The following is a 26,094-nucleotide window of genomic DNA, read 5'->3' as shown; positions in this document are numbered from 1 at the left end:
GGGGTCGCGGCTGCGCGGAGTGATGACGTCACACCACCCCGCGCGTTGCCTGGTAACGGCGAGAGGGCGATGGCGGCGCGGGAGCGACCAGGCCTCGGGCTGTTTGTCCGTCCGTCCGCACGGTTTATTACATATACACGCGCTATACATTCATGCGACACGCGGCAGCGGCGGCACCCGCCCGCGTCCCCCGCCCAAAGGGCGCTCCGCGGGCCGGGCCCTCGCCGCTCCCCCGCAGGCACGGCCGGTGGGTGAGGCACTGAGGTGAAATCCCCGCCCAGGAGGTGTCGGCACCTCCGGAAGCAGCTCGGCAAAGGCTACAGGACACACGGTGACCGACGGCCCGGGGCCCACACAGAAGGCACTTGGGAGATGCAGCACCTCGGCTCCTGTGGCTACTTCAGCCAGCTCCAGTCAAAACTCTGCAAGGAAAGCAGGGGAACAGCTGAGTGCAGGATCCAGCTGTTGGATGTGGGTCTTGTTTGATGCTCCCAGGAGTTAACAAAGCACAGCATACCCTAAATCACAGAAGCACAGAATGGTGGAGGCTGGCAGGGATTTTCTGCTTGCCCTAAAGAATGGTTACTTCACCACAAAGGGATGAGGGCCTGGAGTGATAAGACAAGGGGGAATGGCTTCCCACTGCCAGAGGGCAGGGTTAGATGGGATACTGGGAAGGAATCCTTCCCTGTGAGGTGGGGAGGCCCTGGCACAGGTTGCCCAGAGAAGCTGTGGCTGCCCCTGGATCCCTGGAAGTGTCCAAGGCCAGGATGGACGGGACCTGGGCTAGTGGGAGGTGTCCCTGCCCCTGGCAGGGGGTGGGACTGGATGGACTCTAAGGTCCCTTCCAACCCAAACGGTTCCATGGTACTCAGTACTCTCTAAAGTCCCAACTCTGCCACGAGAAGAGTTTTTGTTCATCACCCAAAAGGGCTCTGGAAATGTGAACCCTGCTCACCCCAGTGCTGGGACACAAACCAGGACTCTCCAGCTGGGAATGCAACCAGCATTCCGAGCAAGATCTACCAGCCCAGAGTCCCAGAGAACAGCTGACACCAGCACCAAGTGCTCCCTCCTCCTGCTCAAGGAGTTCCCCACATCCCCAGAGCACCCTGATGTGGCTCCTAAAAACCAGGACCTGGGAAATTCCCGATTCCCCACCAGACTTACCATCATGCTGTTCTGCTCCTGCCTCACCTCCTGCAGGATGCTGCTGAAGAGTTCCAGGTAATTCACATTCTCCTGTATCACATCAGCAAAATTTTCCCTGCAGAGAAAAAAAAAAAAAAAGCAAAAGATGACAAGATTTCAGCCACCAAAAGTAACATCAGAAGGTGAAAAAACCCACAACCCCAAATCCAAACAACCCCAATGAGCTGATTTATAGTCCTCTGCAGTGGTAGGAGATACCTTGGTGGGATAAGCAAATCCAACCCCAAGGAAGAGCAACATGACATAGGAAATAAAAGAAGAACATTCAGGAGATGAATAGCACAGTGCTTTAGCTGAGAGTGGTGTGTGGAACTTGCTCAGGAAGAGAGAGTGGAGGTGGTTTCTGAGGAAAGAGTTCAACCAAATTCCTGATTTTTTTTAGAGCATTAGTAACATATGAGCTCCTGAAGCTTATTTTGGAAGGATAACAATCCCACCTGGATACTGAACCAGATGGATTGCTTAGGACTGACCCAAACTTCAGACCTCCACTCCAACTGAGACTTCTTGAAATCACAGCAGTTTTAAGAAGGACTAAACATGGCCTGATTTATCTGGGACTTGCCAGAGGTGAGTTACTGTGACTCCAGTCAGGAGCTGGACAGTTCAGCCTTCAGAGGATGTCAAAACCTGCCTTCCCAGCATATCCCAAGCCCAGCCCACGGGATGCCCCGGGTGGAGGGGAGAGGCCGTGCCCTCAGGCCCCTGAGCAGCAGAGGGAGGGTTGGGGAGTGTGTGCACACACAACAGCCAGGCTGATTCCCTGCAGTTCTCCTTCCCCAGCATTCCTACCCTTCCTGGGGAGCTGCCAGCGAGGACAGAGGGTGGGGAGGGGCGTTCCCTGAGGAGCCCTGCGGGAGCCACGCGGCTGCGGGAGTCGAGGCCGGCCCTTCCAGGCTGGAGCTGACCAGGGATCGGGAGGAGCTCTGAGTCTGGAAGACACAAATCCATCGGCTGTGAGGGACAAAGGTAGGATTTAGGGTTCACTCTTTCGTAGGTTACATGGGAGCACTGTTTGTAACACAGACACAGCTCCAACGTGTGGGAACTGGGAGATGGCTGCAGCTGGAGAGGCTCTGTAACTAATGCAAAATGAGCAGTATAGTCTTAAAACACCCTAAACTAAGCAGGAAAGCACCCTTTTAGCTTTTGCTTTTACCATCTCACACTGCCCTTCTCTGTGGAAAAAAAATCGACCCTAGTGTGGCAGTTCTGCCTTTCTGGTCTCCTCCCAGTTTCCTTTGATGTCTCCTGGCTCTGCCCTGGAAGGAAAAGCAAACAGACAATCCAAGAGCTACTTACACAAGCAATTTTCAGCAAATGCCATATCTCCCTTTGTCTTTTTCCCTGCATCTGCATCACTGAGTTGTCAGCTTCCTTGATGTTATTTAGAGCCACTTCAATCTCAGGAAGCAAGTCAATGATCTTCTGCTTACAGCCCAAGAGCTTGCTAGAATGAAAACCAAACACAAAGTCAGTTCCCTGCTCCTGTAGCAAAATCAAAAGCCTCACCTTGGGATTCAAGATACCCAAAGACTCAATGAACAAATCCCTGTGATATCTTCTCAGCTCTTACACTATTCCTTTTTTTAAGTTAAGATTTCAATGCCAACCTAAACACTCATTTTAGTGAACTCCTGGATCCCAACAGTGCAAGCCATTCCATTCTCATCCCCTGCCCTATTATCTATAAACATCAGTTATAAGTTTTGAAAAAGTGGAAACTCAACACAGAGAAGCAGAATTAATACTGGCATGAGAAACATGGATGGAGTTTTGGGCTCTGACCTCTATGATTTTCACTCTCCTTTCCTACTACAAAGCTACAAATGGCACAAGTTGCATCTGTTTGGGTTTTTCTGTGTGCATAAAGTACCTGAGATGGCCAAAGAGCTCCTTGAGGACTCGGTCTTGGCTCTGGACTGTCTGCACAATGATCTTCACCATGTCTGTGCTGTCACTGTAGGCATGATCTGGAAGGGCCAGCAACCACCACATCAGTCAAATCAAACAGTATTTTTTGCCTTTGGGGTCAGAAAAATTAATCGTGGGGTACAAATGTGAAACAGTCTTTAAACCATCTCCTTCCATACCTGGAGGTCTTGTTTTCAATTGCTTGTACAAGTCTATGGCTCTCTGTTCCCTTGAAAAAGAAGAATATGATTCAGACGTGTCAAACAAGCAGGGGACTCAAGAAAGAAAGCATTGCAATGAAGTGATGCCTTTCTGAACCTCAAACCTTGGAGCTGCCACCTTCTCCTACAGGAGAAGCATGACTTTTGGGACACAGGGATGCTCTCTGTGATGGAATCCAACACTTCCCTAAAAGCTGTCTCTCTTTTTTTCTCTGAATTAGGCATTTTCTTCTCAGAAAACCACACCAGGTGGAGGTTATTTTCAGTTTCAAATTTCCACATGCCCCAGCTGTGTTTTCTTTCCCTGGTATCCTTAGTTATTAAACTTCATTTTTGTAACTGTAACTGCACAACTGCCTGAGAAATTCTTGTTCCTGTTCTGCATTTCTTTGCTCGAATCTTAGTCATATTCTGCAAATGGAAAGAGACAGTTGTGTCACAGACAAGAGGACACTGTTTCTCTTCTTCCCATTAAATAAACGTCACTTCTTTCAAATATTTCAAAAGCAGCCAAACACTGAAACTTCCAGCCTTGAACAAATCCTCACTGTTCTAACTCACAGCCTGTCAGAAACAAGCAGCAGTTTCCCAGCTCTAACCCTGGGCTGCAGTGGTGGAATTGCTTAAAAAGCCATGTTTTAGGAGGCAGGTTCACAATTAGTTGGAGCTGCTCTGAATGTTGGGCTGCTGCTGCAAGGGGTGGCTTCTCTCCTTCACCACTTCCTCCCCTGGGCACCAGTTCTGCTGCTGCTGCAGCTACACGTGGATGAAAAGGAACTTAGCCAAGAGGGAGGGGGGAGAACATGCCAGGAACAGGCATGTTGAACACTCAGAGTCCTTCCAAAGAGCTCTTACTAGCAGCAGATTTAGTGGCTGTTCACCCTCTCTTTTAGAATCACCCCTTGTGTTCTCAGCAGCAACTGATTCCTGTGTCTTCCCAAGATCAGTAAAACCACTTAGCTCTTTCCTACTTTAATACTTTAAACAAAAAAAAAAAATCAACTTTCCAAATAGTCAAGTACCCACAAGTGATTTACCCTTGCTTTGAAAATACAATGAAGATATTTAGCAGGGTTTTACAATGATCTCATGGTTTTCTCACTACACACTACAAAAGTCACCCCTCTCCAAAGCAAAAGGAAATCCTGAGATGAGATCAAGATATATCTTTGCCACAGCCTCTTGTGAGATGAGGTTTCATAGGTCAGTGACAGAGAAGTGTCCCACAAGTGGTGGGACCTTCCCTTCCAGTAACAAAATGATCTCGAACCAATCACACACTACTCTGCACTGGCACCTTGCATTTCAAAAGCGCTGAGGCAACCAGCAACAGGGGAAAAAAAACCCCTAAAAATCCAGAAAATCCATTTCTGTGCCATAAAAAATAAGCAGCAGAGGACTTACAGGCTCTCCATGACCTCTCCCTGGCGCCTGGCATACGGACTCTTCTGGAGCTCCACGATTTCTGTGTGCAGAGCCATGATCTGCTCATCCAGATACCCAATATCTTCAGCCTAATGGGAAAATGGAGCTTCAGATCACACTGAAGGGGGAGAGCAGTCAAGTAGATAAAAATCCCCAAAACACCTGTTTGGATAATGGGCTGCCTCCTTGGAGAGTTTAGGAGAAAGAAAAGCTGCTACAATAGTTGAGGTGGTTGTTCTTAGTGCATGGTATGACCTACATCCAAATTTCTGTCCACCACAGTGGAGGAGAAATGGGCAAAATTTAGGTGGGAATCCCAATTCCCCCATCTCCATCATATAAGCAAGGCAGAGTCAGGGCTCCAAGAGCCTTCTGACTTAGAAGAAGACAGGCAATGGAACCCAGAACCTGAACTACCCAGTCTATTCCTACCTAGAGGCAAGAAATAAGCCATGTAATTTATTGTCCTCCTAATGGTGCCTGGGATTTTTATGTATTAATCACAGTGCTCTGTATTACTGTGAGAGCCAATGCAAAAACTCTAGTTTTGCTCTAACTTTCTTAAGGATGACTCTTATTAAAAACTAATTTGCATATTTACTTGCAGAATGCCAGAACATTCTGTCTGTGCTCCTACCTGTGCACACTGAGAGGCTTTCTCTTCCATTTCCTTCCAGGCTTTGAGCATCTTCTCTGAAGCTTAAGAGAAAAGAGTTGCTAATTTTTAACAGGATACAGACACAAAAATAAAGCAAGACCTGGACTTTACACGTATCCCTTGAATTTGAACACAAAGAGAATGATGCTGAATCTCCAAGCAAAGCTGCAACTCTGTGCTCGACCTTAACTCACACACTAACCCTTTGGTAGGATTCCACTGTTTGCAATCACTGCCCTAAAACGAGTCTGAGTCTTTAAACTCCACCACTAAGCTCAACAACTGCCACTTTTGATTGAACACAGACTGTCCCAAACCAGTTCACCGAGTCTGTCCATTTTCCATCGTCATCCTTCAGCCCAGTCATCATTTTTGGCTCAAGCTGCAGTTTTTAGCCATATAATCCAAACTATATGTAAATCTTGCTATTCTCCCCTGAACAGTATTTGTAAGATCCAGACATTTCTGGGACATTAAAACTGCAGCTGGTGCTTTTCCAGCCCATCTCCCATCCTGACAAATGGCCCCTCTGGGTATCAATCACAGAGAGCCTTCCACTGTCAGCACGGGCAGCAGCTCTGCCCTCCACTTGCTGCCCAGTGACAACTCCAAAGAAATCAGACCCTGAGGGAATAAACAGCAAACATTCACATCACCTGCACTATTTATGCTCCCATGTTCTTGTTCTCAGTGGGGAACAGCTGACCACCTGCCTGCCTGTCACTGAAGGTCTCCAAAAATGGTCTGTTTTTTATCCTCCTACCTTTGCTTCTGCCAAACCCTTCTGCATCCACTTGAGCTAAAATACACCCATAATGCTGCCCACCATTGTCAGTCTGACCCTTTCCAGCATCAGAAAGTCTCCAGGCAAGTATTCCCCAATACCCACATATTCCATAAGCCATCTGGTCACTGTATCTCTCCAGGTCGAGGCGAATGCTCTGGTGAAAGAATTCCAGCTTTGCCTTCAGCTGCTGGGATGCTGAGACCATGTTGTTCTTCATTTTGATCAGGTTGGCGTTGTACCGAAGGAGGCTGAGCCTGACACATGAAACAAGGACAGCACAGGTTAAGCTGGACTTAAACCGAGGAAACTCCATTGCTGTGAGGGTGACTGAGCACTGGCACGAGCTGCCCACAGAGGCTGTGGAGTCTCCATCCTTGGAGATACTTAAAAGCTGTCTGGATGTGGTCCTGGGCAACCAGCTCTAGGTGACCTTGCTTGAGCATGGACTGGGCTGAAGGACTTCCAGAAGTCAACCTCAACTCATTCTGTGAGTCTCTGAGTATATTCCAGTTTTTTTCTCAATGTCAGGCACTGCACAGTAAAACTCCTGGAGTGGAACCAGCTCCCAGCCCGAGAATGTTTTATAATGTAAAGGTACAGAACAGCAGAGGGCTGTAAAACTTTAGGGAACTCCCTGAGACACACATTTCCATGCCAACAGAGTCTGTGCTGGCAGCACAGTGACTGCTGTGGATGAGTGGGGACTCACATGGCAGCTCTCTGGCCCTGGAAGAGCCTGCTGTAATCCTCCTTCAGGCCGATCACGTAGTGAACCGCTTCTGCCCACACCTTGCGCAGCTGAGGGATCGGCAGCTGGATCTTACTGTCCTGGACTGAGCACAGACAAACACAGGCAAACAACAACCCCAGGAAAGGACTTCAGTGCCTACAGCACCCCTCATTCCTGCTGCAGGGGCCTGAGCTAAGGGGTCAAGCCAGGTAAGCTCTGCTCAGTTTTTAAGTGTGTATAAGCTTTTCATGTCACAGCTCCTCAGGGGTGGGACAACCTGCTACTGGGCAGTAAAACACCAGGAGGGTTTTTGTCCCAAAAACTCTGAGCAAATTTAATCACTCCATTTAATCACTTGTCCCGACACCTTCCAATCTTGTTTCCTCCCAGACTCCTGATCTAGATGTTTAGGGGGAAAGATGCAGGACTTTGTGTGTTCCCCTAGAGAGATGGGAACTGTCAGTACATTGGGATATCAGTAAATATGTCATAAGATTCAGCACAATGCAATGAGATTCACCAGACTAAAACAACCCAGAACACAGGAAAAAAACCCAATCAGAATAAACCTGAGTGACACTAAATGGAGATGAGGAAAACCAGTGCAGACAGACCAGTGAAAATAAAACTACTTAACAGCCACTGCATGTCACAAGGCATTTCCTTACATGCAGTATCTCAGCAGACATCTCCTGTCCCCTGTCACTACCTTTTCTTTCATAGAGGTACACAAGGCCCTTCATACAGATATATTTGGGATATATAAACCTTCAGAGGGGTTTATTAGGTCCTGCAGATGACTGCTGTCATCTCAGGAGACATGCAAGGGAGGCAGCAAGCAAAGAAGCACCTTCCATATGTGTCTAAAAGCACACCCTGGAGATGCCAGGGCTCTGTCATCAGGCCAAGGTGGATTCTTTCATTTCCCACAAGGAACAGCACTTGTGCAGCACACTCACCAATGTAGTTCACACAGTCAGACAGACTCCGAGAAGCAAAGGGGCCATCGTAGACAGTTTTGCTTTTATCAAACAAATAGACCATGTAGCTGTCCCAGCCTCTCTGGGGAGAACAAGAGAAGAAAATATAAAACAGAGAAACCCCAAACAGCTCCTACTAACCCAGAGAGTCCTGGTTACATCATTGTGGGCACTCTCTTCTTATAAAGTGCCTTAAAAACTGATTTTATTGATCCCACAGAAAGAAAGGACACTTTGCTAACAGTTGTTTAAGTATTTAGGCAGAATCTAACTACAGAAATCTGCTTACATTACCCAGTAAAAGGCCTTAAGAGTTACTACACTTCCAGAGCAAATTACCTCCTGTGGGAGAAGGTTCAGGCAATGTATCTTCCCTAAGATTGTCAATTCCCTGAGAACGGGAAAGACATGAGATGAACAGAATGATTCTTACCACGCCATCAATAACACACTGGGAAGCAGGTTTCCGAGGGTCCAGGCAAATCCCTGTTTCCAACAGCAGCTCCTGATTTCCAGTGCTTATCCCAGTCTCAAACTCAATCCGATTCTGAAGGGAATGAAGGCTTTCCTCGGGATGCAAAAGAAAGGACACGATCTTGGCAGAGGTCATGTTTAGGATGTGCACTATCTGTAAGAACAGTACAAGGAGATTACAAGTCCCTGGATATCAGAGCCAAAGGAAGCCTGGGAAGGAGCATGTAGCAGTTTTGGGAAGGAGCACATAGCAATGAACGTGTCAGAACTAGAGCATCATTTGAGTTTCAATGACTGCAATCATCAATTCAGGAGTAATAACAAACTCAAAGCCCAGGCCTGTAACTCCTAATGTCAGAGAAAATGACAATCAAATAGCCTTCAAAAGCCACCAAAAGAACAGGGACAAAACTACCCTCCTGCTTCTACACATGCTTGCCTCAGCTAGTCTTACTCCAGCAGAGCTCCAGTAATGACTCCAAGGGGAAGTCAGGTGAATGCCCCCTCTGTTCTACTCCAGGTACTACTACTATAGTACATCAGTACACCTGGAGTCACAGCACCAACAGGGAAGTTCAGGAAAACTGCTACTAGTAAATATTAAACCCTGATTTGATCTTGGTGAGCCCTTTCCAAGATGACAGACAGTAATAGAGGGTCATCCTTCTACTCCAAGTGTAAAACTAGAGATTAATACTGCAGGTGATATTTTGCCTTCCAGATGTACCAGACAGACTGTGTTTGCATTCGCTTCCTGAAAAACATTCCTCGTGACCCTGCAGCTGGATGAAGCCAGGATTACAGCTTTGCTGCACTGAACACCCTTCCTGTCCTCTGGGATGATTTCAGAAGGCCTTTAAACCCAGTACCAACCCTCACTCACCTTCAAATTCAGGATGTGATCCATTATTAGGAAACACCTCGGACGACCGGTCTCGGGATCCGAACCTCCACCCCTCTGCTGTGGATCCCAATTCAGCATCAGTTGCAACCAATTTTCCATGGGTTCTACAATCAAACTGAAGCAGAGGGGCTGTAAGGAAGGGAAGGCAGATATTCTCTTCACCAGACTGAGGCAGCTCAACTTCCTGGGCCTCTTCTTGAGTGCTCTATTCAACAGGCTCTGCCCATCTTTGTGGCCTGCCCTGCACTTGCAGCAGTTTTCCCAATACAGCCTCTGCTTCCATGGAGAAACTCCCTCGAGTTCTTGGTTCATGAGATTCAATACCATCAAGTTATCAGGTAGATGTTACTCACTGGCCTTGTGGTAAAGGGCAGAAAGCAGACACAGAGTTCTGAGCTGCCATCAACTCACAAACTGGGCACAGGAGAGCCCAAAACACCAAAAAAAGAGCCACGTGGGCTATTCCTTAACAGCAAACAGCAGCTTGCCAGGAGCTTTCAATGCTCCTGAGGAGGAAGATGGAGGAGCCCTCAGTGCTTAGGAGGAAGGAGGGAGAGCCCTCAGTTTACAGGACCAAAGTGGTCACCTGTGCTAGGGACACACTCACCCACAGAGGCTGTGGGGCTGCGGCAGGTGGGTGCTGAACCGAACCTCCCCGTTCATCTCCTCGGAGGCAAAGATGTGCTTCGGGTCCTTCTTCTTGATTTTTTCATGCCTGCAAAACAAAATCCTCTGTGGCCATGCTGGCAGTGTTACTTTTGTCAGGGGGCAGTTGAATGTGACAGCAGCAAAAAGTGCCAGTGTCCAACAGCTTTAGGAAACAAACTCGGAACAGAAACCTGAGTTTCCTGTTTTCTGCCTCTGACACACAGACTGGTTTATAACTGTATTTTTTTGATTGAAATTTTGCTTGTGAAGGAGTTACCATGACCAGAGGCTACCACACAACATATAAGCACCTCCCCAAGAATAAGTGTCTTACCAGGTGAATGGCTGTAGATTATGTAAGAAAGGTCTAAATCCTGCAATGCATTCAAACACCATCGTCCCAAAGCTCCAGTAATCAACAGTAACCGAGTAGGATTTATTCTCAAAGAGTTCTGGAGCCTAAAAAGGATCAAAAAAAGACACTTTGACCGTGGTATTTCCTTGCATTTCTGCAGAGGCAAAGCTGTGTCCAGGTGTGGCTCCAGCTCCAGCTGTCCAGTGGGTCAGGGCCTGGAGCAGCCAACCCATGAGATGGGAGGGACTGGACTTGTTGGGTCTGGCTGGGGGGTGGGAGCAGCCCCCAGTCGTGGCACAGGAAGGGATGGATGGGATCAAACTCCCCTTGGAAGCCACAGGTGATGCAACAAGGGGCAACAGCCCCAGACAACCATCTGGGAGGTTCACAATGCCCATGAGGAAAGGACACCCTGGGGACAGCTCCCCAGGATCTCCATTTTTGGAGGTTTCAGGGCTTGGCTGGGCCAAGCTCTAGAGCTGGCGACACTGAAAAAAAAAAGTCTTACCAAATATTGTAATGTTCCAACAAACGAAGTGCATAAACTTCCTTGATCCAGATCCTTTGCATATCCCAGGTCTATTATTTTGTGGACAATCTGCAGACAGTTTTAACAGTTCATCAGAAGAGCAAATGCCAAGAAAAAAACAACCAAACAACCCAAAATCTGCACAGTGACAGCATACAATCCACAGCATACAATCAAGAAGAGGAAAGAATGGAAATTCTGGAGAAAGTCCGTGGCAAGGCTTCACTACGTGACAGTGTTAAAGCTGACAGCAAATTCACAGCTGAGTTTTCAGTCCAGTTCAGTGTGACAACTCCCAGAAATTACAATGGAGACACCACTGACAGAGGCCACCTGACTTACCTTCCCACCTTCATCCTGAAGAACAATATTTTCAGGCTTTAAATCTCTGTGTATAATTCTGTTTTCATGCAAATACTGGATACCAGAACCTGAAAGACACGTGTTTGATTTAACTGAAAATAAACCCACATTGATTAAAGATACATCTGATAAAATACAATATTGGGGAGCAAGTCCCCAACCTTCAAAGATTTACCACCACTCACACATTTAACAGCTTCAAACTTGCATTTCTTCTCCACTGCATTTTCACATCTTTGCAAAGACATAGCAAAGACATTCAACTTATGATGAAACACACCCTGTTCTGGGGGTGGAAGGGGAACAAGGATGAAGGAAGCAAAGCTGCTCTTTAGTTCAGGGACACAATTGGAAGCCCTCTGAGCACTGCAAGGACAGAAGTCCAGGTCAGTATTCCAAAATGCTTTCTCATCCCAAAACTAGCTCTGTTCCTACAAATTATCTGTAGAGAAATGAGAAAACAAGGAGCTCTCCTGGAAAGCCTAGTTCCTGGAGAAACCCTGGCATCACCCTCCATCAGGCAATCCCCCTCCTTCCCAGGGTGTCCAGGAGGCCAGGCCAGGCACTTCCCCATGGAAAGGAGGGCCAGTTTCAAGTCTCACATCTTTAATTTTCTTATGGCATCAAGCAAGCTACAGCTCAACAGCTTGACAAATGAGGTATGTGATTGAACACCTCAAGTTTGTGTCACATGAAGGTTTTCACGGATTACTCCAGCCCTGGGGAATGGCTTTAAAGCAGGCACACAAAGGCATCAAATGCAATTGCTCCCTGTGAGCACTGCTGTCATCTGGAGCCCCTCTCACCCTGCCTGCTCCCTTTCCTAACTGCAGAATCCCAAATCCACGTGGTATCAGACATCCCTCACCCTGAACAAACAGAATTTCCCTCCTGCTAAGCCAACCCTGCACAGAGATGCCACAGGGCAACTCTGGCACTTCTCACATCAGTCAGTGCTTTTTGCCTTGTAAAATTGCATTCCTTCAAGTGATAAGTGGTTTGGCATCAGCAGAAGTGAGGTTTGAACAGAAAACCGTGACCTTAACAAAACATTAATGTCATGGTCACCTACACCTGACCACAGCTTCTCCAGTCCCATTCCACAGGCACATCACTAGTGTGAGTTTCTGGTCTCTGTTAACTCCAGGGACACCAAATCCTTCCTCTGAAATAGAAACCTGATTTGTTTTAACGCCCTGTTCTTGGCAGTTCCCTTTTCACAGTCAGCTGAAAAAGCAAAATGCCATTACACATTAAAAAACCCAAAACAACCCCCAAAAAACCCCACAGGAAAGGCATCAGACTACACACCGATGTCGCTAAGCAGAGAAAGGATTTGACTTTCCTTAAGTCCACAGCAGTTTTCTGGTTTGTTTAGCAGCTGCAATAAAAAAAAAACATGTTTAGACCCACAGTGCAACAGAGAAGAACAACATTTTCCATCCCCCAATCACTGTCTTAATGAACTGTCAATAAGCAGCTTCAGCAATTTCTGACTCTGACTGCACTTGAGGCTTTTAGAGATGACTGAGGTGCCTCTGCCCTCATGATACATCCATGATGAGAAATTACTAGTGATGTGAAGCACAAATGATGCCAAACAAGAGAAAGATTTAAAGAACACATCACAAATAAAAAAAAAAGATTATGTTTTTCCTTTAATGAACAAAACATTACAGGGATCCAATGAAATGAAGCCCATTACTTCCTAAATTGTTCCAGCATCTGTGCAACACAGAAGGGCTCATTAGAAATTAAATGATCAGACACTGCAAGTAGAGCTAATTTCCTGAGCGTGTAGGTCAGGCAATTTCCAAGCAAATTGTGACAGGGATTTGCTGCTTTCCCCCTGTAGAAACTGCTGCTTCCTAAATCCAGCTGCAGTGGAAAGGGAGCATAAACTCTATTGGGCCATGCACCCACTGCCTGGGGAACTGCTGGAAGGTTCCTTTATTTTTGGATGTTGCCAATTTGCAGAATGGCAGTCCCCAGTCAGCAGGAGCAGGAAAGGCTTGGAAGCCCTGGAGGTCCCAGTCCTGGGCTAACAGGATCCTTCCCTGTGCTGAGAGCACCGTAACAGTGGATACATGTGAATCCAAACCAGACCAGATTCCAAAGAGAGGGAGACACACTGCAGCAAAGCCAAACACGCTGGGTATGAGCACCCAGGGTATGGAAATGACACACTCCACCAGGATAAAAGAGTATCTGCCCCTTGGACTGCCCTCTGCTTTCTAAAACACAAGCCTCGTTTCCCACGTGTGGCTTTCTCCCCCACTTCACATTTACTTCCTCACGCCTGTCCCTGGAGAGCAAAGGCTCTGGTGACACACACAGTGTCCCTGCCCCTGGTTTGGTGCACCTTGGAAGCAGAGCAGCCGTTACCTTCCGGAGGTCACCCCCCGAGCAATATTCCATGGCCAGGAGGGGAACGTCGTTAACCAGAAAGTTCATCTCCTCGGGAACTTCACAGGCTTTTACTACGTTGGGATGGTTCAACCTAAGCACACGGAAAGCTGGGTGAGAACTCTGCCCCCTCCCTTGGAAGGGTGAGACAAGACTGCAATCCAACCATGGTTTATGTTCCTGGGACAGCCTCTGTTCCCCAGATGTGTTCTCTTTGACTAGTACCCACCGGTATCCAAGTGCGTAAAATCCATACCTTGGGAATACACAAACCAGGGATGAGCACAAACAATGTCTCAAAGTCAAGGTACAGGACTTTGATGATGGGGATCCAGGATTAAGTTCTGGATTCTTGCACATTCCTGGCAAAGTCATTACATATGTGTGCCTGCTTTTGCATGTGGGGCCAGATTCCCCCTGGGAAAGGGGTTTTGTAGGAATCCTTGTCACTGCACCGGGCAGGTGAAATCCACTACAGAGGGAAGGATTAATTAATTTCTCCAACTGAATTCTAACAGCTATTTCCTGACTGTCTCTAATTTATGCTGCTCTTGGGAATAAACGACATATCCAGATGGGAATGAAGACAAATTACTTCTGTGTACACCCACAGGAGCAGCTGGAGCTGTGTGGCTCAGTGCTTGTTTTCAGCAACCACAACAGGGATCACCAAGCCCTGACTGACAAACTCAGGTTCCCTGCAAGTGGTTTCCCCCCGTGTCAGGGCACACAGGGAGCAGGTGAGGGTGTCAAAGTGACAGCAGGAGCTCAGTAAAGCCCTAAACAGCAGGGGCACTGCAGGCCTTGGGGAGGGCAGCTCAGAGCATCCCTGCTCCCAGGAGTGGGACAGAGCATTCCCTGCTCCAGGACCTCTCTCAAAAGTAAGGAGGAATTCACAGGGCAAAGGAACCATTCTGTGAGATCCCAACACTTCAGTGAGGTCCAACTTGGCCAGCCGTGGTTCCCAGGTACCTCAGTGACACGCTGGAGAGGGATATTGGGCAGCACAGAGGATGGAGCTTCTCACCAGAAAGTATAAGGAGAGTTTATTCTTTACATTCGGGAGCGTGACAGAATAAAAGCAATTCCAGGCCCTCCAGCTGCTAAAACAAACGTACCGCAGGGTACGGGCACCTCTCCCCAGCCCATTCAGGGACTGACCACCAGCTGTCCCCTCTCCTGCTCCGTCCCGGGGCTGATCCCCGGCTGTTGTTCCCCTGGCTGTCCCCGCACCACGGTCCCACTACCCGGCCGGTTCAGGGGCCGAGGCCCTGCTTGTCCCCTCTCCCGGTCAGTTCACGGGCTGACCCCCGGCTGTCCCCTTTCCCTGCCGGTTCCGGGACTGTCTGTCCCGGGGCTGTGCCCTCTCCCGGCCGGTTCGGGGCTGTCTGTCCCGGGGCTGTGCCCTCTCCCTGCCGGTTCGGGGCTGTCTGTCCCGGGGCTGTGCCCTCTCCCGGCCGGTTCGGGGCTGTCTGTCCCGGGGCTGTGCCCTCTCCCGGCCGTGCCGGTGCGGTGCCGCCGTGCCATGCCGGGCCGTGCCGTGCCGTGCCGGCTCGCCCGCACTCACTTCTTCATGATGTCGATCTCATGGCACCAGCGGTCCTTGTTCTTGACGCTGAGCTCCAGCCGGCACGACTTGATGGCCACGCGGTCGCCCGAGTCCTGCGGGACACAGCGCCGTCAGCCGGCCCGGCCCGGCCGTGCCCCCCCCGCCGCCCGGCCCGGCCCCACCTGGTGCTGGTACAGGCACACGTTGCCGAAGCCGCCGGTGCCCAGGCGGTCGCGCATCTCCCAGGGCCCGCAGGCGCCGGCCGGGTGCCCGCGCAGCGCCGCCCCGCCGGGGGCCCGCTCGGGGCCGGCGGGGGGCCCGCCCCGCTCCATGGCCCGGCCGCCGCTCCCGCTCTCCGCCTTTATTGCCGCGTCACCGCCCGGCCCGCGCGGGGCCGCCGCCGGCAGCGCCGCCTCAGTCCCGGAGGGAGAAGTCGAAGGGCTGGAAGTCGCGGCGGAAGGCGCGGGCCTGCCCCTCCTCCTCGGGCCGCGGGGCCGCGCACTGCCGCCAGTCCGCGCGCTCCGGCTGCGCCAGCACCGCCGCGCTCGCCAGCACCGCCCTGCAACACAGAACACAGCCACACGGCACCGCCCGTCACCCGCGGGGCACCACGGCACACCGACGGCACACCGACGGCACACCGACGGCACACCGACGGCACACCGCCACCGCGGCCTCGTCACCGCCGGGACGGGGCCGGGGGCAGCACCCACCTGCCGAACTGCAGCGGGAACCGCCCGCGGATGCGGTGGAACAGCTTCTCCCCCGTGTCCAGCTCCACGTAGAAGTACGGCATCCCCGGCTGCGCCACCTGCGGGGGACAGCGCGGCGGGACCCGGTGGGAATCACGGAATCCATTCGGCTGGAAACGGCCTCTGAGACCATCCAGTCCAACCTGGGACCCATCACCACTTTGTCACCCAGACCAGAGCACTGAGTGCCACATCCAGACGTTCCTTGGATGCCTCCAGGGATGAGGACTCCACCACCTCCCTGGGCAACCCCTTCCAGTGCCTGACTACCTATTCCATGCACAAAGGTGGGAAGAGACACTGGCTCTAAGAAGAGAGCAGATGTGTCCTATCTTCCCTCTCTTCAGAGAGAAAAGGTACCTCTTCACAGGCACCTCAGAGAGACCTGCTGGAGAGGGATGGTGGGAGTTCAAACAGTCCCTTCCATAGGGATGGGTCGCTTCCTCTGGGAGCACCAGTGGATGATGCACCCTGGGCACTACTGGAATATTTTTTGTGGTTTAATTCTGCAGTGACTGCAGCCATTAGAGAGAACCAGGCATGTCTGGTCACTCTTAACCTCAGCTGGGTCACCCTGGACTAGCACAGCACAGTTTTAGAGGAAGAAAAGCCAGTGAAGAGGCCACACTCCCATTGCTCAGCTGAGAAATCAGCCTGTCAAAATCAGAACCTAAAACCACCTGATGTGCTGAAAAGAGAGTTGGTGTTTGGCACCAGAAGGAATGAATCCAGCAAGCCCTACACATAGCTTGGAATAATCTTTGGCTAAACAACGTATCTGAGCAGAATCCATCTGGCACATCCCCAAATAAAGTCTATGAGGCTCTGCCTCCAACAGCTTAACCCTACCCCACAAAGTAACCCTAGAGGGAAACAGGAGCCTAAGCAGGACAGAGGGAAAGAACAGGTGAAATGTGGCCTCGTACTTGCGAGATATCCGAGTGCTCTGGGATTTCTAACAATTCAATCTGTTGTTCCTGTGCTTGTGTGATAAAAGACTCTTTAATGTCTTCAGAAGTGCAGAGGTCCAGTGGGACAGGAATCACCTGGAGAGAGAGGGCATTTCCATGACATGAAGACAAGGCAAAGAGGGCCCTTGCAGAAAGCCATCAGTGCATCACTGGGGCTGGTGTGCCCCTCAGTACAGCTCAGCCTCATCACACGAGACAGGTGACCACCCATCTCTACAGGCTTAAACTTATGAGAATTTTTTTCTGTAGGAGCTGAACAAATTGCTGAAAACTGAAAGCTTCAAGTTCTCAGCACTGCCTTCTCCTTTCTGATCTCTGTGGTAGTTCTGGTACAGTTCTGGTACACTCACAGATCTGCCACACACAGAAACCACCACAATGAACCCCTGAACGACTCTCACTTCACGTGAGGTTTGTACTCAGTGCGAGTTTATATCCTCCCAGGCTGACACCCAGACCATACCTGGAGCTGCAGATGCTGACTCCTGTAGTTTCTTTCAAATAGGACATATCTCTTTCCCTTGCTTCTGAAAAACTCCTTTAGGGCAGCCTTGTACTTGGTCACTTCTTCCAGCACCTCTGAGGACAAGTCCACCACTGACTGATAGTGCCCAATGGGCAAAATCAGGACATGGTCAGGGGACAGGCCCCCTTTGGCCAGGGCAAGGTAGCACTAGAGTGAAACAACACACACCAGTTACTCCCTGCAAGCAGCACACGCTCACCGTGCTGGGGGAATCTGCTCTCTGACTTCTCATTCCAAGTATCCCACAGCCTCAGGAACAGGAGAGTTTTCTCCTCTGTGTTGCTTATTAGGGATTGGTAATTAGCAATTTTATTTGAGTTTCTTTTTATGCTGAATTTATTAATTACTAGATGAATAAGAGAGAGGGACTGCCAAAGGACAAAAAAACAGTATCTTTTGAACACCAGAGAATTCCTTGTCTGCAGGAAAGCAGCTGAGTGAACTTCACCACTGTGGCCAGAATTTCTTAACTCTGACACGAAAATCCATCTAAAATTTTAAATTAAGCCTGTGGACAAACCTGTCCCTGTAGCAGTTTGGAGTGTGCTATAGAGGAGCAATAGCTTTAAGTGAAGTGCATGAATCAATCATTCATTCAACGATTGAATTAATCTCCAAGATGTACTTTGAGATGTTGACTTGGAAGGTATCTTCTGTTTCATCTGTATATAACCAACCTGGGACCAGGGAGATCCTGCACAACTCCAGACAGTGCATCCTGCTGCCAAAGCAGGTCCCAGTTTACACTGAGCTCCAGCTGGAAACGTTCTGCCAGATGGTAACATAGGGCTGGCACAGCAAAAGGTGTTCTGACACCAGAATCCAGCTCTGCTGCCAGAACAAAACTGGGCCACGCTTCACTTCTAAGAGTTTATACTTGTGTCTTTTGTATGGGAGATACAAAGAAACTGAAAACAAACCCAAGAGCGATTGCAAATAACGTTTGTTTGGGTTTTTTTCCAAATTGGAGACTGGTATGTTACATTGCCACGGGTACTTACGTGTGTGCCAATACTGACAACCAGGTGCTTCTCCACCTCCGGGCTGGCCAGGCAGAACCAGCAGGGCCCTGTGGGCTGTGCTTTTTGGGAAAGGAAACAAGGATTAGCACGAGGCATATCTGGCAGAACACAGAAGACCTGTTGTTTTCCAGCCACCCTTCCCAGGTGATCAAGTGCTGAAGGTGTCAGAAGGACAGAGCTCCTGGAAGCAGGTCTGGTCAGGAGACTGGTGCCTCTGGGAAATTCCAGCAAGAGAGGAGGTGAAGTCACACCCTGCTGACTGCCATTCTCATGCAGTGCTCTAAACTAATGAAAGAGCACTGATTCCAGGAGCTCAGTAGTTACAGCTCACTAATAAGAAAGCACCAGTAAATTAAAACAAACAAATCAAACTGAGGTAAAATCACTGCCTGGGTACAGACAAGGGCAGAGGCTGTCAAACACACTTGTCAGTTCTGGCCTATTCACACATCAAAACACCTGGATTCACACCCAAATTGCAGTACCTGAGCTGAGCTTTGTGACACTGCCAACTGTCACATTCAGAAGCCAGTCTGGTTCAGAGGGTGAATGGCATCAGCTCAACCACAACCACCACGGGCCAATGAGCTTTAAAACTATGCTTTTGACTCTCCTTTCACCTATTGAAACATATTTTCCCTGGGAAACAAGAGTCCCTTCATCCTCCTGCGTTCCCCCAGTGCCCGGTGTGGTGACAGAGCTCCCTGGCAAACTGCCATATCCAGCTCAGCAGCCCGAGGAAGGTGGAGGGACACGATCCAAAGGCTCGAGGGAAGAGCTCAGGAAAAACGCAGCCTCCTACTTACGGGGTTTCTTGGCTTGCTTAGGCTGGGAGTCCCCTCCCTGTTTCCCATCTGAGGGACGTTTCTTTCCCTGATGCTTGTTCAAGTCAAAGAAAAACTGACGAGCTGGTTCTTCCTGTACAGAAAATGAAAAGCAAAGCCCGTTAGATCTGCATCCCAGAGGGTGACAGTACAGCCAGGAATAAGATTTTTCCTGCAGAGGTGTGAACCACCTTTGAAAAGCATCAACATCACAGAATCACCAAGGTTGGAAAACCCCTCCGAGATCATCAAGTCCACCCTGTGACTGATCCCCACCTTGTAAACCAGACCAGAGCACTAAATGCCACATCCAGTTGCTCCTTGAACTCCTCCAGGGATGGGAACTCTACCACCTCCCTGGGCAGCCCTTCCAATGCCTGACCACCCTTTCTGTGAAGAAATGCCTCCTGAACATCCTGGAACAGAATGAACTGAGCTTCCCAAGTAATGCAGCAGACTTGACATCCTGTCCTGTAGCTACAGGCCCTACTAAAAAAATCTTGTCCCCATCTTTCTGATGGCTGAACATTTTAAGACTGAAAGGCCACTCCCCAGAGCCTTCTCTTCTCCAGGCTGAACAACCCCAGCTTTCCCAGCCTGGCTACAGGGCAGAGTGCTCCAGCCCTTGAAGCATCTCCATGGCCTCCTCTGGACCTGCTCCAGCAGCTCCACGTTCTCATCATGCTGGGGGACCCAGAGCTGGAGGCAGCACTGCAGGTGGGGTCTCAGCAGAGCAGAGCAGAGGTGCAGCATTACCTGCCCTGGCCACGCTGTGGGACGAGCCCAGGACACGGCCGGTTTCAGGAGGGGCACACCAACCACCTCCCATCATCGCACCCCTACAGCTGGGGTGTTGCAAACAGTTCACACAGAACCCTGCAGTTTTTCACAGATCTCCCCAAGGGAAAGCCAAGCAGTGTTCCCAGAGCACACGGGAGGAGGGGCCCGGGGCGGTACCTCTGCCCTGGCCTTGGCAGCCTCCTTGCGCAGTTTCCGGTAGGGATTTTCCGTGACGTCCTGCGGCTGCTTCACCAGCTCCGCGGGGTCCATGGAGCTCATGGGCACGATGCTGAAGGCATACAGGTACTGCAACAAGCACAGGGGGCTCAGGGGCTAGCACTGCACCTCTGAAGGGATCACATACCAGCACAACTCACCACATCAGGGCGTGGAAAAACACCCCCCCATGCCAGGGTCCCACCCAGTGCAACCAGGAGTTTATGGAGTACTCCCAAGGCACTGCTTTCACTTTAAGGAAAGATCTCTTTGAAAAGCACCAGTGTATCCTACTTGATGGAGACACAACCCTGATCCTTGCCTGTTTCCAGGCCTTCTTTCTGTCCAGAACCTTTTCTGTTCTCACTGCGAGCAGCACGCACCATGCTGGGGGAATTTACTCCCTGACTACTCATTTGGAGTATCCCTCAGCCTCAGGAATGGGAGAGTCTTCTCCTCTGTGTTGCTTATTAGGAATTTTGAGTTTACTTTTATGCTGAATGCATTAATTACTAGAGGAATGAGAATGAGAGAGAGGGACTGCCAAAGGACAAAAAACCAGTATGTTTTGAACGCCAGAGAACTCCTTGTCTGCAGGACAGCAGCCGAGTGAACTTCACCACTGTGGCCAGAATTTCTTAACTCTGAACCCTGCAAGTTTTTCACCACTGCCAACCTGTCCTTTTGCACCAATATTTGGTAACTTTCATAAGGGGACAAGAGAAACAGGTTAAAAAAAAAACCCAAACAGCCCCTTCCCATCCCAGAAATCAGTTATTTTCGGTGATTTGTGCCTGCAGCCCTCACCCTTCTGACATAACAGGCTAATGGTACCTATTACTCAAGTGAGACAGACACCTCCACTTCAGCCAAGCTTTTAAGTCTGACGCTGTCCTTTAGATGGCCAAAGCTGGGCTTACTGCCCTACAACTGTACTTGACAAAAGAAGAAAGATTCGAGGCTCTCAGTACCTTTTTCTTGCTTGTATTGCCAACATCAGCAAGTGCAATGAACCTGGTCACGTGCTGTGGGGTCTCCTGTAGCACTGTGTGATTTCTGTAAGGAAGCAAAACATGGCTCTACAGGTACATGAAGCATTGAAAAGATACTCAGACAGCACATCAGCCTTCCTGTGTTCTTTCAAAACAGAACTCTTATTAGGAAACAAAGGAGATTTCACAAGATCTTACAAACCTGTAAGGAAGTCTTTCGTAATAGGCCTTCTCCAGGGCAGCAAAATGGTACCTTGGTTTGAGACTTGCAGCCAGATCTGATACCAACTTGGAGCCACATGTCTTGGTATCTATTTCTCCCTGCACAATACAAGCCAAGTTTTATTTAAACCTGTCAGAGTGCAGTGAAAAGAAACAGTTTTATACAGAACTACATGTTGGATGTGTAGTATAGTGGTTGCCATTCCCTGGAAGTGGGGGACAAAAGCCCAGAGGGTTTGATCTTTTATTGCCAACCAGAGCCTACTCATTTATTCCACTCTGTGTATTCAGTTTGCATCCACTTGTTTCATCAACCCAAGTTTGTCAGGATCTCAGGGCATAAGGGAATCTTATAAGATATGCATATATCATCTTACAAGATAATGCATAAGATAAGACCAAGATCAGGGAAGGTTCTTAATGCTTTTACACTGAGCATCTTTTTGGACATTGAAGAAGAGAGCAAACAATGTCCTTTTGCCACATGTGCAGCCTTGCTCTCCAGGAAGGTCTGAGATCATCTGAACTCACAACTGGAAAATCCCTTCTGCTAAGGAACGTTAACAACACAAAACTGGACACAAATTAAACAACATGCTCAAAGTCCAGATGTAGGAACAACCAGACCAGCTGACTGATACTCGAGGAAATAAACACGAGAACACTTCAAAAGTTTGGAAGGGGGGAAAAAAGAATGACTTGATGTCAAGTGGTACTGGAGGTGCTTAGAGCACAGCATTCCTCCTCAGAGAGCAGCAGCTTCATTTGACAGCAGCTGCAATGAACTGAAATCAGAGCAACGCTTGTGATCAGGTGAAGGCCCCTCACTTGGATCTTCCAGGCAGGGACAGATAAAACCCCATGAAGCTTCACAAATCCTCCTCCCCTTCAGTCCTTCTTTTCTGAAGAACCAAACTGTCCTTTCTTTACTCCCAGCTTTCTCATGCACTCATGAGATGGCCCAACAGCCCAAACTGCCACAGCAAGCAAAAGGGAATCCTTTGTCAAATCCACCCGGAAACCGGGAAACGCTCCACTTACCGCGCTGTTGGCAAAGGTGCCCACATCTCTGGGCCAGGGGGAGGTCAGCAGGATGTCCACTCCTCTGAAGTTTGGGGTGGATAACAGGGATGCTTTGAGCTCTGCCACGTCCTTGGCGCTGAAGCTGTGGGCGGGAGCCGGCTGCTCCTGCGCCTCTGTGCCGCTCAGGTACGCGATGTGCAGCCCCGAGCAGCCGCTGAACACGCCCCGCCGGCCTGCGGGACACGGCACCCGCTGAGCCAGGGGACTCACTGAGCCAGGGGCACAGCACCCACTGAGCCAGGGGAATGGGCACCCACTGATCCAGGGACACAGCACCCACTGAGCCAGGGACACGGCACCCGCTGAGCCAGGGGAACAGGCACCCGCTGATCCAGGGGAACAGGCACCCACTGAGCCAGGGGAACAGGCACCCGCTGAGCCAGGGACACAGCCACCCACTGATCCAGGGGAATGGGCACCCACTGAGCCAGGGACACAACACCCACTGAGCCAGGGGCACGGCACCCGCTGAGCCAGGGACATGGGCACCCACTGAGCCAGGGACATGGGCACCCACTGATCCAGGGGCACAGCACCCACTGAGCCAGGGGCACGGCACCCGCTGAGCCAGGGACACAGCCACCCACTGATCCAGGGACACAGCACCCACTGATCCAGGGACACAGCACCCACTGAGCCAGGGGAATGGGCACCCACTGATCCAGGGACACAACACCCACTGAGCCAGGGGCACGGCACCCGCTGAGCCAGGGGAACAGGCACCCACTGATCCAGGGACACAGCACCCACTGATCCAGGGGAATGGGCACCCACTGATCCAGGGACACAGCACCCACTGAGCCAGGGACACGGCACCCGCTGAGCCAGGGGAACAGGCACCCACTGAGCCAGGGACACAGCCACCCACTGATCCAGGGACACAGCACCCACTGATCCAGGGACACGGCACCCACTGATCCAGGGACACAGCCACCCACTGATCCAGGGACACAGCCACCCACTGATCCAGGGGAATGGGCACCCACTGAGCCAGGGACACAGCCACCCACTGAGCCAGGGACATGGGCACCCACTGAGCCAGGGACACAACACCCACTGAGCCAGGGGCACGGCACCCGCTGAGCCAGGGACATGGGCACCCACTGAGCCAGGGACATGGGCACCCACTGAGCCAGGGACACAGCACCCACTGAGCCAGGGACACAGCCACCCACTGAGCCAGGGACACGGGCACCCACTGAGCCAGGGGCACAGCACCCACTGAGCCAGGGACATGGGCACCCACTGAGCCAGGGACACAGCCACCCACTGAGCCAGGGACACGGGCACCCACTGAGCCAGGGACATGGGCACCCGCTGAGCCAGGGGCACGGCACCCGCTGAGCCAGGGACACAGCCACCCACTGATCCAGGGACACAGCACCCACTGATCCAGGGGAATGGGCACCCACTGATCCAGGGACACAGCCACCCACTGATCCAGGGACACAGCACCCACTGATCCAGGGACACAGCCACCCACTGATCCAGGGACACGGGCACCCACTGATCCAGGGACACAGCCACCCACTGATCCAGGGGCACAGGGCCAGGCCCAGCACTCCTGACACACTGACACTGCCCTCACAGGCAGCTCTTCTCTGCCCAGAACAAAGTCACTGTTTAGCTCAAACCCAACCCTGACGACAACAGAGCTGCTCAGACAACCTCCACGTTCTTTACTCCCTGAAAGAGCTGCTCAGACAATCCCCATCTTCCCTCCGCTCCCTGAAACATCTGTTCAGACAACCCTCTGTCTTCTCTCTGCTCCCTCTTATCTTGCTTCCCCAAAAATCCACCCAAAAGCTTGATATGAAGGCTGAGTGAAAAAAGCCAATGCAGGTCCAACTGCTTGTTAGATTGTTGGTCAGTGGTTTTTCCTTTTAGCTTTGGTACAGTTTCATTACCTTCAGTTGACACTTGTGGCTGTACTGCAGTAGCAGAGGTAACACAGCAAAATCATATTCAAGGACAAAACCTTCCCCACACAGAGAGAGGGAAGAAGATGCCTTCAAAGAACAGGCTCTTTTAACCACTGTTCCTTTTGGTTGGCAAGTGCAGTGTTAGAGGAACAAAAAAAACCCCAAAATAAGCAAGGTTTTCTTTCACATTTTACACAGATTGTATTGAGTTCAACTCCAGTCTGAACCACAGGAAAAAAATGCCACCTTGAAACTTCCAGAAAAATGAAGATATTGAATGGGAAGATCAGAAAACACTTGTGAAAGCCCCAGGAGGCAAATGCAGCTCCCTGATCCCAAAGCCCCTGCAGCCTTACCCAGGTAAGTGATGTTCTCAGCCAGCTCACAGCCACTGACGTCCGGAAAATAGCTCAGGGTGTCCTGGTTGTTGGCACCCAGCACGTAGGTTGGGATTGGAGCTGAGGGAGAAAACCTCCTGCAGTCAGTCAGCTTTACTTCCAGTGCCCCAGCAGAGGCCCAGTCCACACTTCCCAGGAATCACAGCAGGAAAGCCTGTCCAGCCAGACCCCCCACCTCACCCTTGCAGTGCTAAGGAGCACCGAGTGCAGGACAAGGAACCTTCCTGCAGAACAAGTCCCCAGACCTGGAGTTCCCACAGCTGCAGGCAGAGCACAACCTCTGCTCTAACTACAACTGCCTCCCCTGCCTATGTAAGATTAGCTCCAAAATGATCCACAGCCCTAAAATCAGGGACATTCCCTAGGCCATGCTGACAAACAGCGGAGCACAGAGGCAGTGAAATCCACACAAAGGAGTTTTGGTTCCAAACGAACCCCTCTGTCCCTGCTGGGTGGGGTCTCCCTGACTGATCTGACACCCCCCAACCGCTGCTCCTGCACTCCACAGCGGGCTGGGAAGCAGTGCCAGCATCCCGAGGGGCACCACCCTCCCTCCTTACCTTTCTTGGCCCCCGTGCGGTACTCGGCCCATTCCGCCTCTGAGGAAGAGCCGAAGAAATTCCCGACACACAGGAGCATCTGAAAACACCGGGAAAGGCAACCTTTGCCGTTGGAGCGCAGACAGAACGCACACAACGCTTCGCTGTACTGTCACAACACTGCGGCTGCGACTGTCCCAGCCCCGCCATCCCGGCAAGGCAACGGGAACCCCCCGGGAATGGGAACCCCCCGGGACCCCCCGCGTCTCGCCAGCCCCCCGGGCCTTACGTCGAAGCGGCCGCTTTTGGCCTGGATGGCGCGGACCCGCCCGAAGATGGTCTCCAGCCGCCCCTCCACGTCGCCACACGCCAGCCTGCGGGACACCGCGCGTCAGCTTCAGCGGCCTCCTCCCCCGCGGCCACCCCCGTCCCGTCCCGTCCCGTCCCGTCCCGTCCCGTCCCGTCTCGTCCCGTCCCCTTCACCTACACGCGCAGCGGCGCCGCCATCGCGGAGATGCCCGACCGGAACCTCCCGCCACTTCCGGGTGCTCCCCCTCAAGGTTCCGCCGCCTCCCGGTGCGCCGCCCAAAGCGCTCCGCCGCGTCCCGCCTGGGCGCCGACCAAATCCCGGCAAAACCAGCGGGAATCACCGGGAAATGGTAAATCCCGGTGTCCGCAGGGAAGCGCGGGCG

The 26,094-nt window shown here is 51.0% G+C and overlaps 2 protein-coding genes, 1 long non-coding RNA gene and 1 other non-coding gene across 4 annotated transcripts; 1 reads left to right on the top strand and 3 right to left on the bottom strand.

The window, feature by feature from the left end:
• Positions 1-102: 102 nt before the first annotated feature.
• Positions 103-15,487, bottom strand: CHUK (component of inhibitor of nuclear factor kappa B kinase complex). The gene is made up of 21 exons (XM_064662106.1): positions 15,338-15,487; positions 15,174-15,268; positions 13,586-13,700; positions 12,512-12,581; positions 11,180-11,268; positions 10,817-10,906; positions 10,288-10,412; positions 9,913-10,020; positions 9,285-9,420; positions 8,361-8,555; positions 7,907-8,009; positions 6,927-7,050; positions 6,320-6,471; positions 5,410-5,471; positions 4,752-4,861; positions 3,306-3,355; positions 3,089-3,185; positions 2,515-2,662; positions 2,005-2,144; positions 1,171-1,267; positions 103-422 (listed from the first exon to the last, which is right to left on the bottom strand). The coding sequence occupies exons 1-21, from the start codon at positions 15,485-15,487 to the stop codon at positions 396-398; spliced, it is 2,283 nt and encodes a 760-aa protein (XP_064518176.1). The 3' UTR covers positions 103-395.
• LOC135417728 (uncharacterized) lies at positions 7,021-10,043 on the top strand. Its single transcript, XR_010432184.1, has 2 exons — positions 7,021-7,156; positions 9,123-10,043. It is a non-coding gene; the product is annotated as an uncharacterized LOC135417728 (long non-coding RNA).
• Positions 15,488-15,569: 82 nt separating the features above from the next.
• Positions 15,570-26,005, bottom strand: CWF19L1 (CWF19 like cell cycle control factor 1). Its single transcript, XM_064662118.1, has 14 exons — positions 25,890-26,005; positions 25,692-25,776; positions 25,424-25,502; positions 24,822-24,923; positions 22,502-22,716; positions 21,441-21,559; positions 21,218-21,302; positions 20,208-20,336; positions 19,233-19,344; positions 18,406-18,485; positions 17,342-17,551; positions 16,834-16,953; positions 15,869-15,966; positions 15,570-15,714 (listed from the first exon to the last, which is right to left on the bottom strand). Exons 1-14 carry the CDS (start codon positions 25,907-25,909, stop codon positions 15,570-15,572), a joined length of 1,599 nt encoding a protein of 532 aa, XP_064518188.1. The 5' UTR covers positions 25,910-26,005.
• On the bottom strand, positions 17,120-17,259 carry LOC135418479 (small nucleolar RNA SNORA12). The gene has a single exon (XR_010432473.1). It is a non-coding gene; the product is annotated as a small nucleolar RNA SNORA12 (small nucleolar RNA).
• Positions 26,006-26,094: the final 89 nt, after the last annotated feature.

The sequence above is a fragment of the Pseudopipra pipra genome, chromosome 8, assembly GCF_036250125.1.
Source record: "Pseudopipra pipra isolate bDixPip1 chromosome 8, bDixPip1.hap1, whole genome shotgun sequence".
Lineage (NCBI taxonomy): Eukaryota > Metazoa > Chordata > Aves > Passeriformes > Pipridae > Pseudopipra > Pseudopipra pipra.
The sequence above is the reverse complement of the archived record's forward strand: the minus strand, read 5'-3'. Positions and strand labels throughout refer to the sequence as shown.

Excerpts from the sequence above, each read along its gene's own strand:
- CHUK (XM_064662106.1), bottom strand. The coding sequence starts at position 15,487 with ATGGAGCGGGGCGGGCCCCCCGCCGGCCCCGAGCGGGCCCCCGGCGGG. Across the intron at positions 8,010-8,360 it reads AGTGTGTTATTGATGGCGTG|AGAGGCTGGGACAGCTACAT; the intron begins GTAAGAATCATT and ends TGTTCTCCCCAG. Across the intron at positions 7,051-7,906 it reads TGACTGTGTGAACTACATTG|TCCAGGACAGTAAGATCCAG; the intron begins GTGAGTGTGCTG and ends GTCTGTGCTCAG.
- CWF19L1 (XM_064662118.1), bottom strand. The coding sequence starts at position 25,909 with ATGGCGGCGCCGCTGCGCGT. Across the intron at positions 21,303-21,440 it reads TACGAAAGACTTCCTTACAG|AAATCACACAGTGCTACAGG; the intron begins GTTTGTAAGATC and ends GCTTCCTTACAG. Across the intron at positions 15,967-16,833 it reads AGCACTCGGATATCTCGCAA|GTGGCGCAGCCGGGGATGCC; the intron begins GTACGAGGCCAC and ends TGTCCCCCGCAG.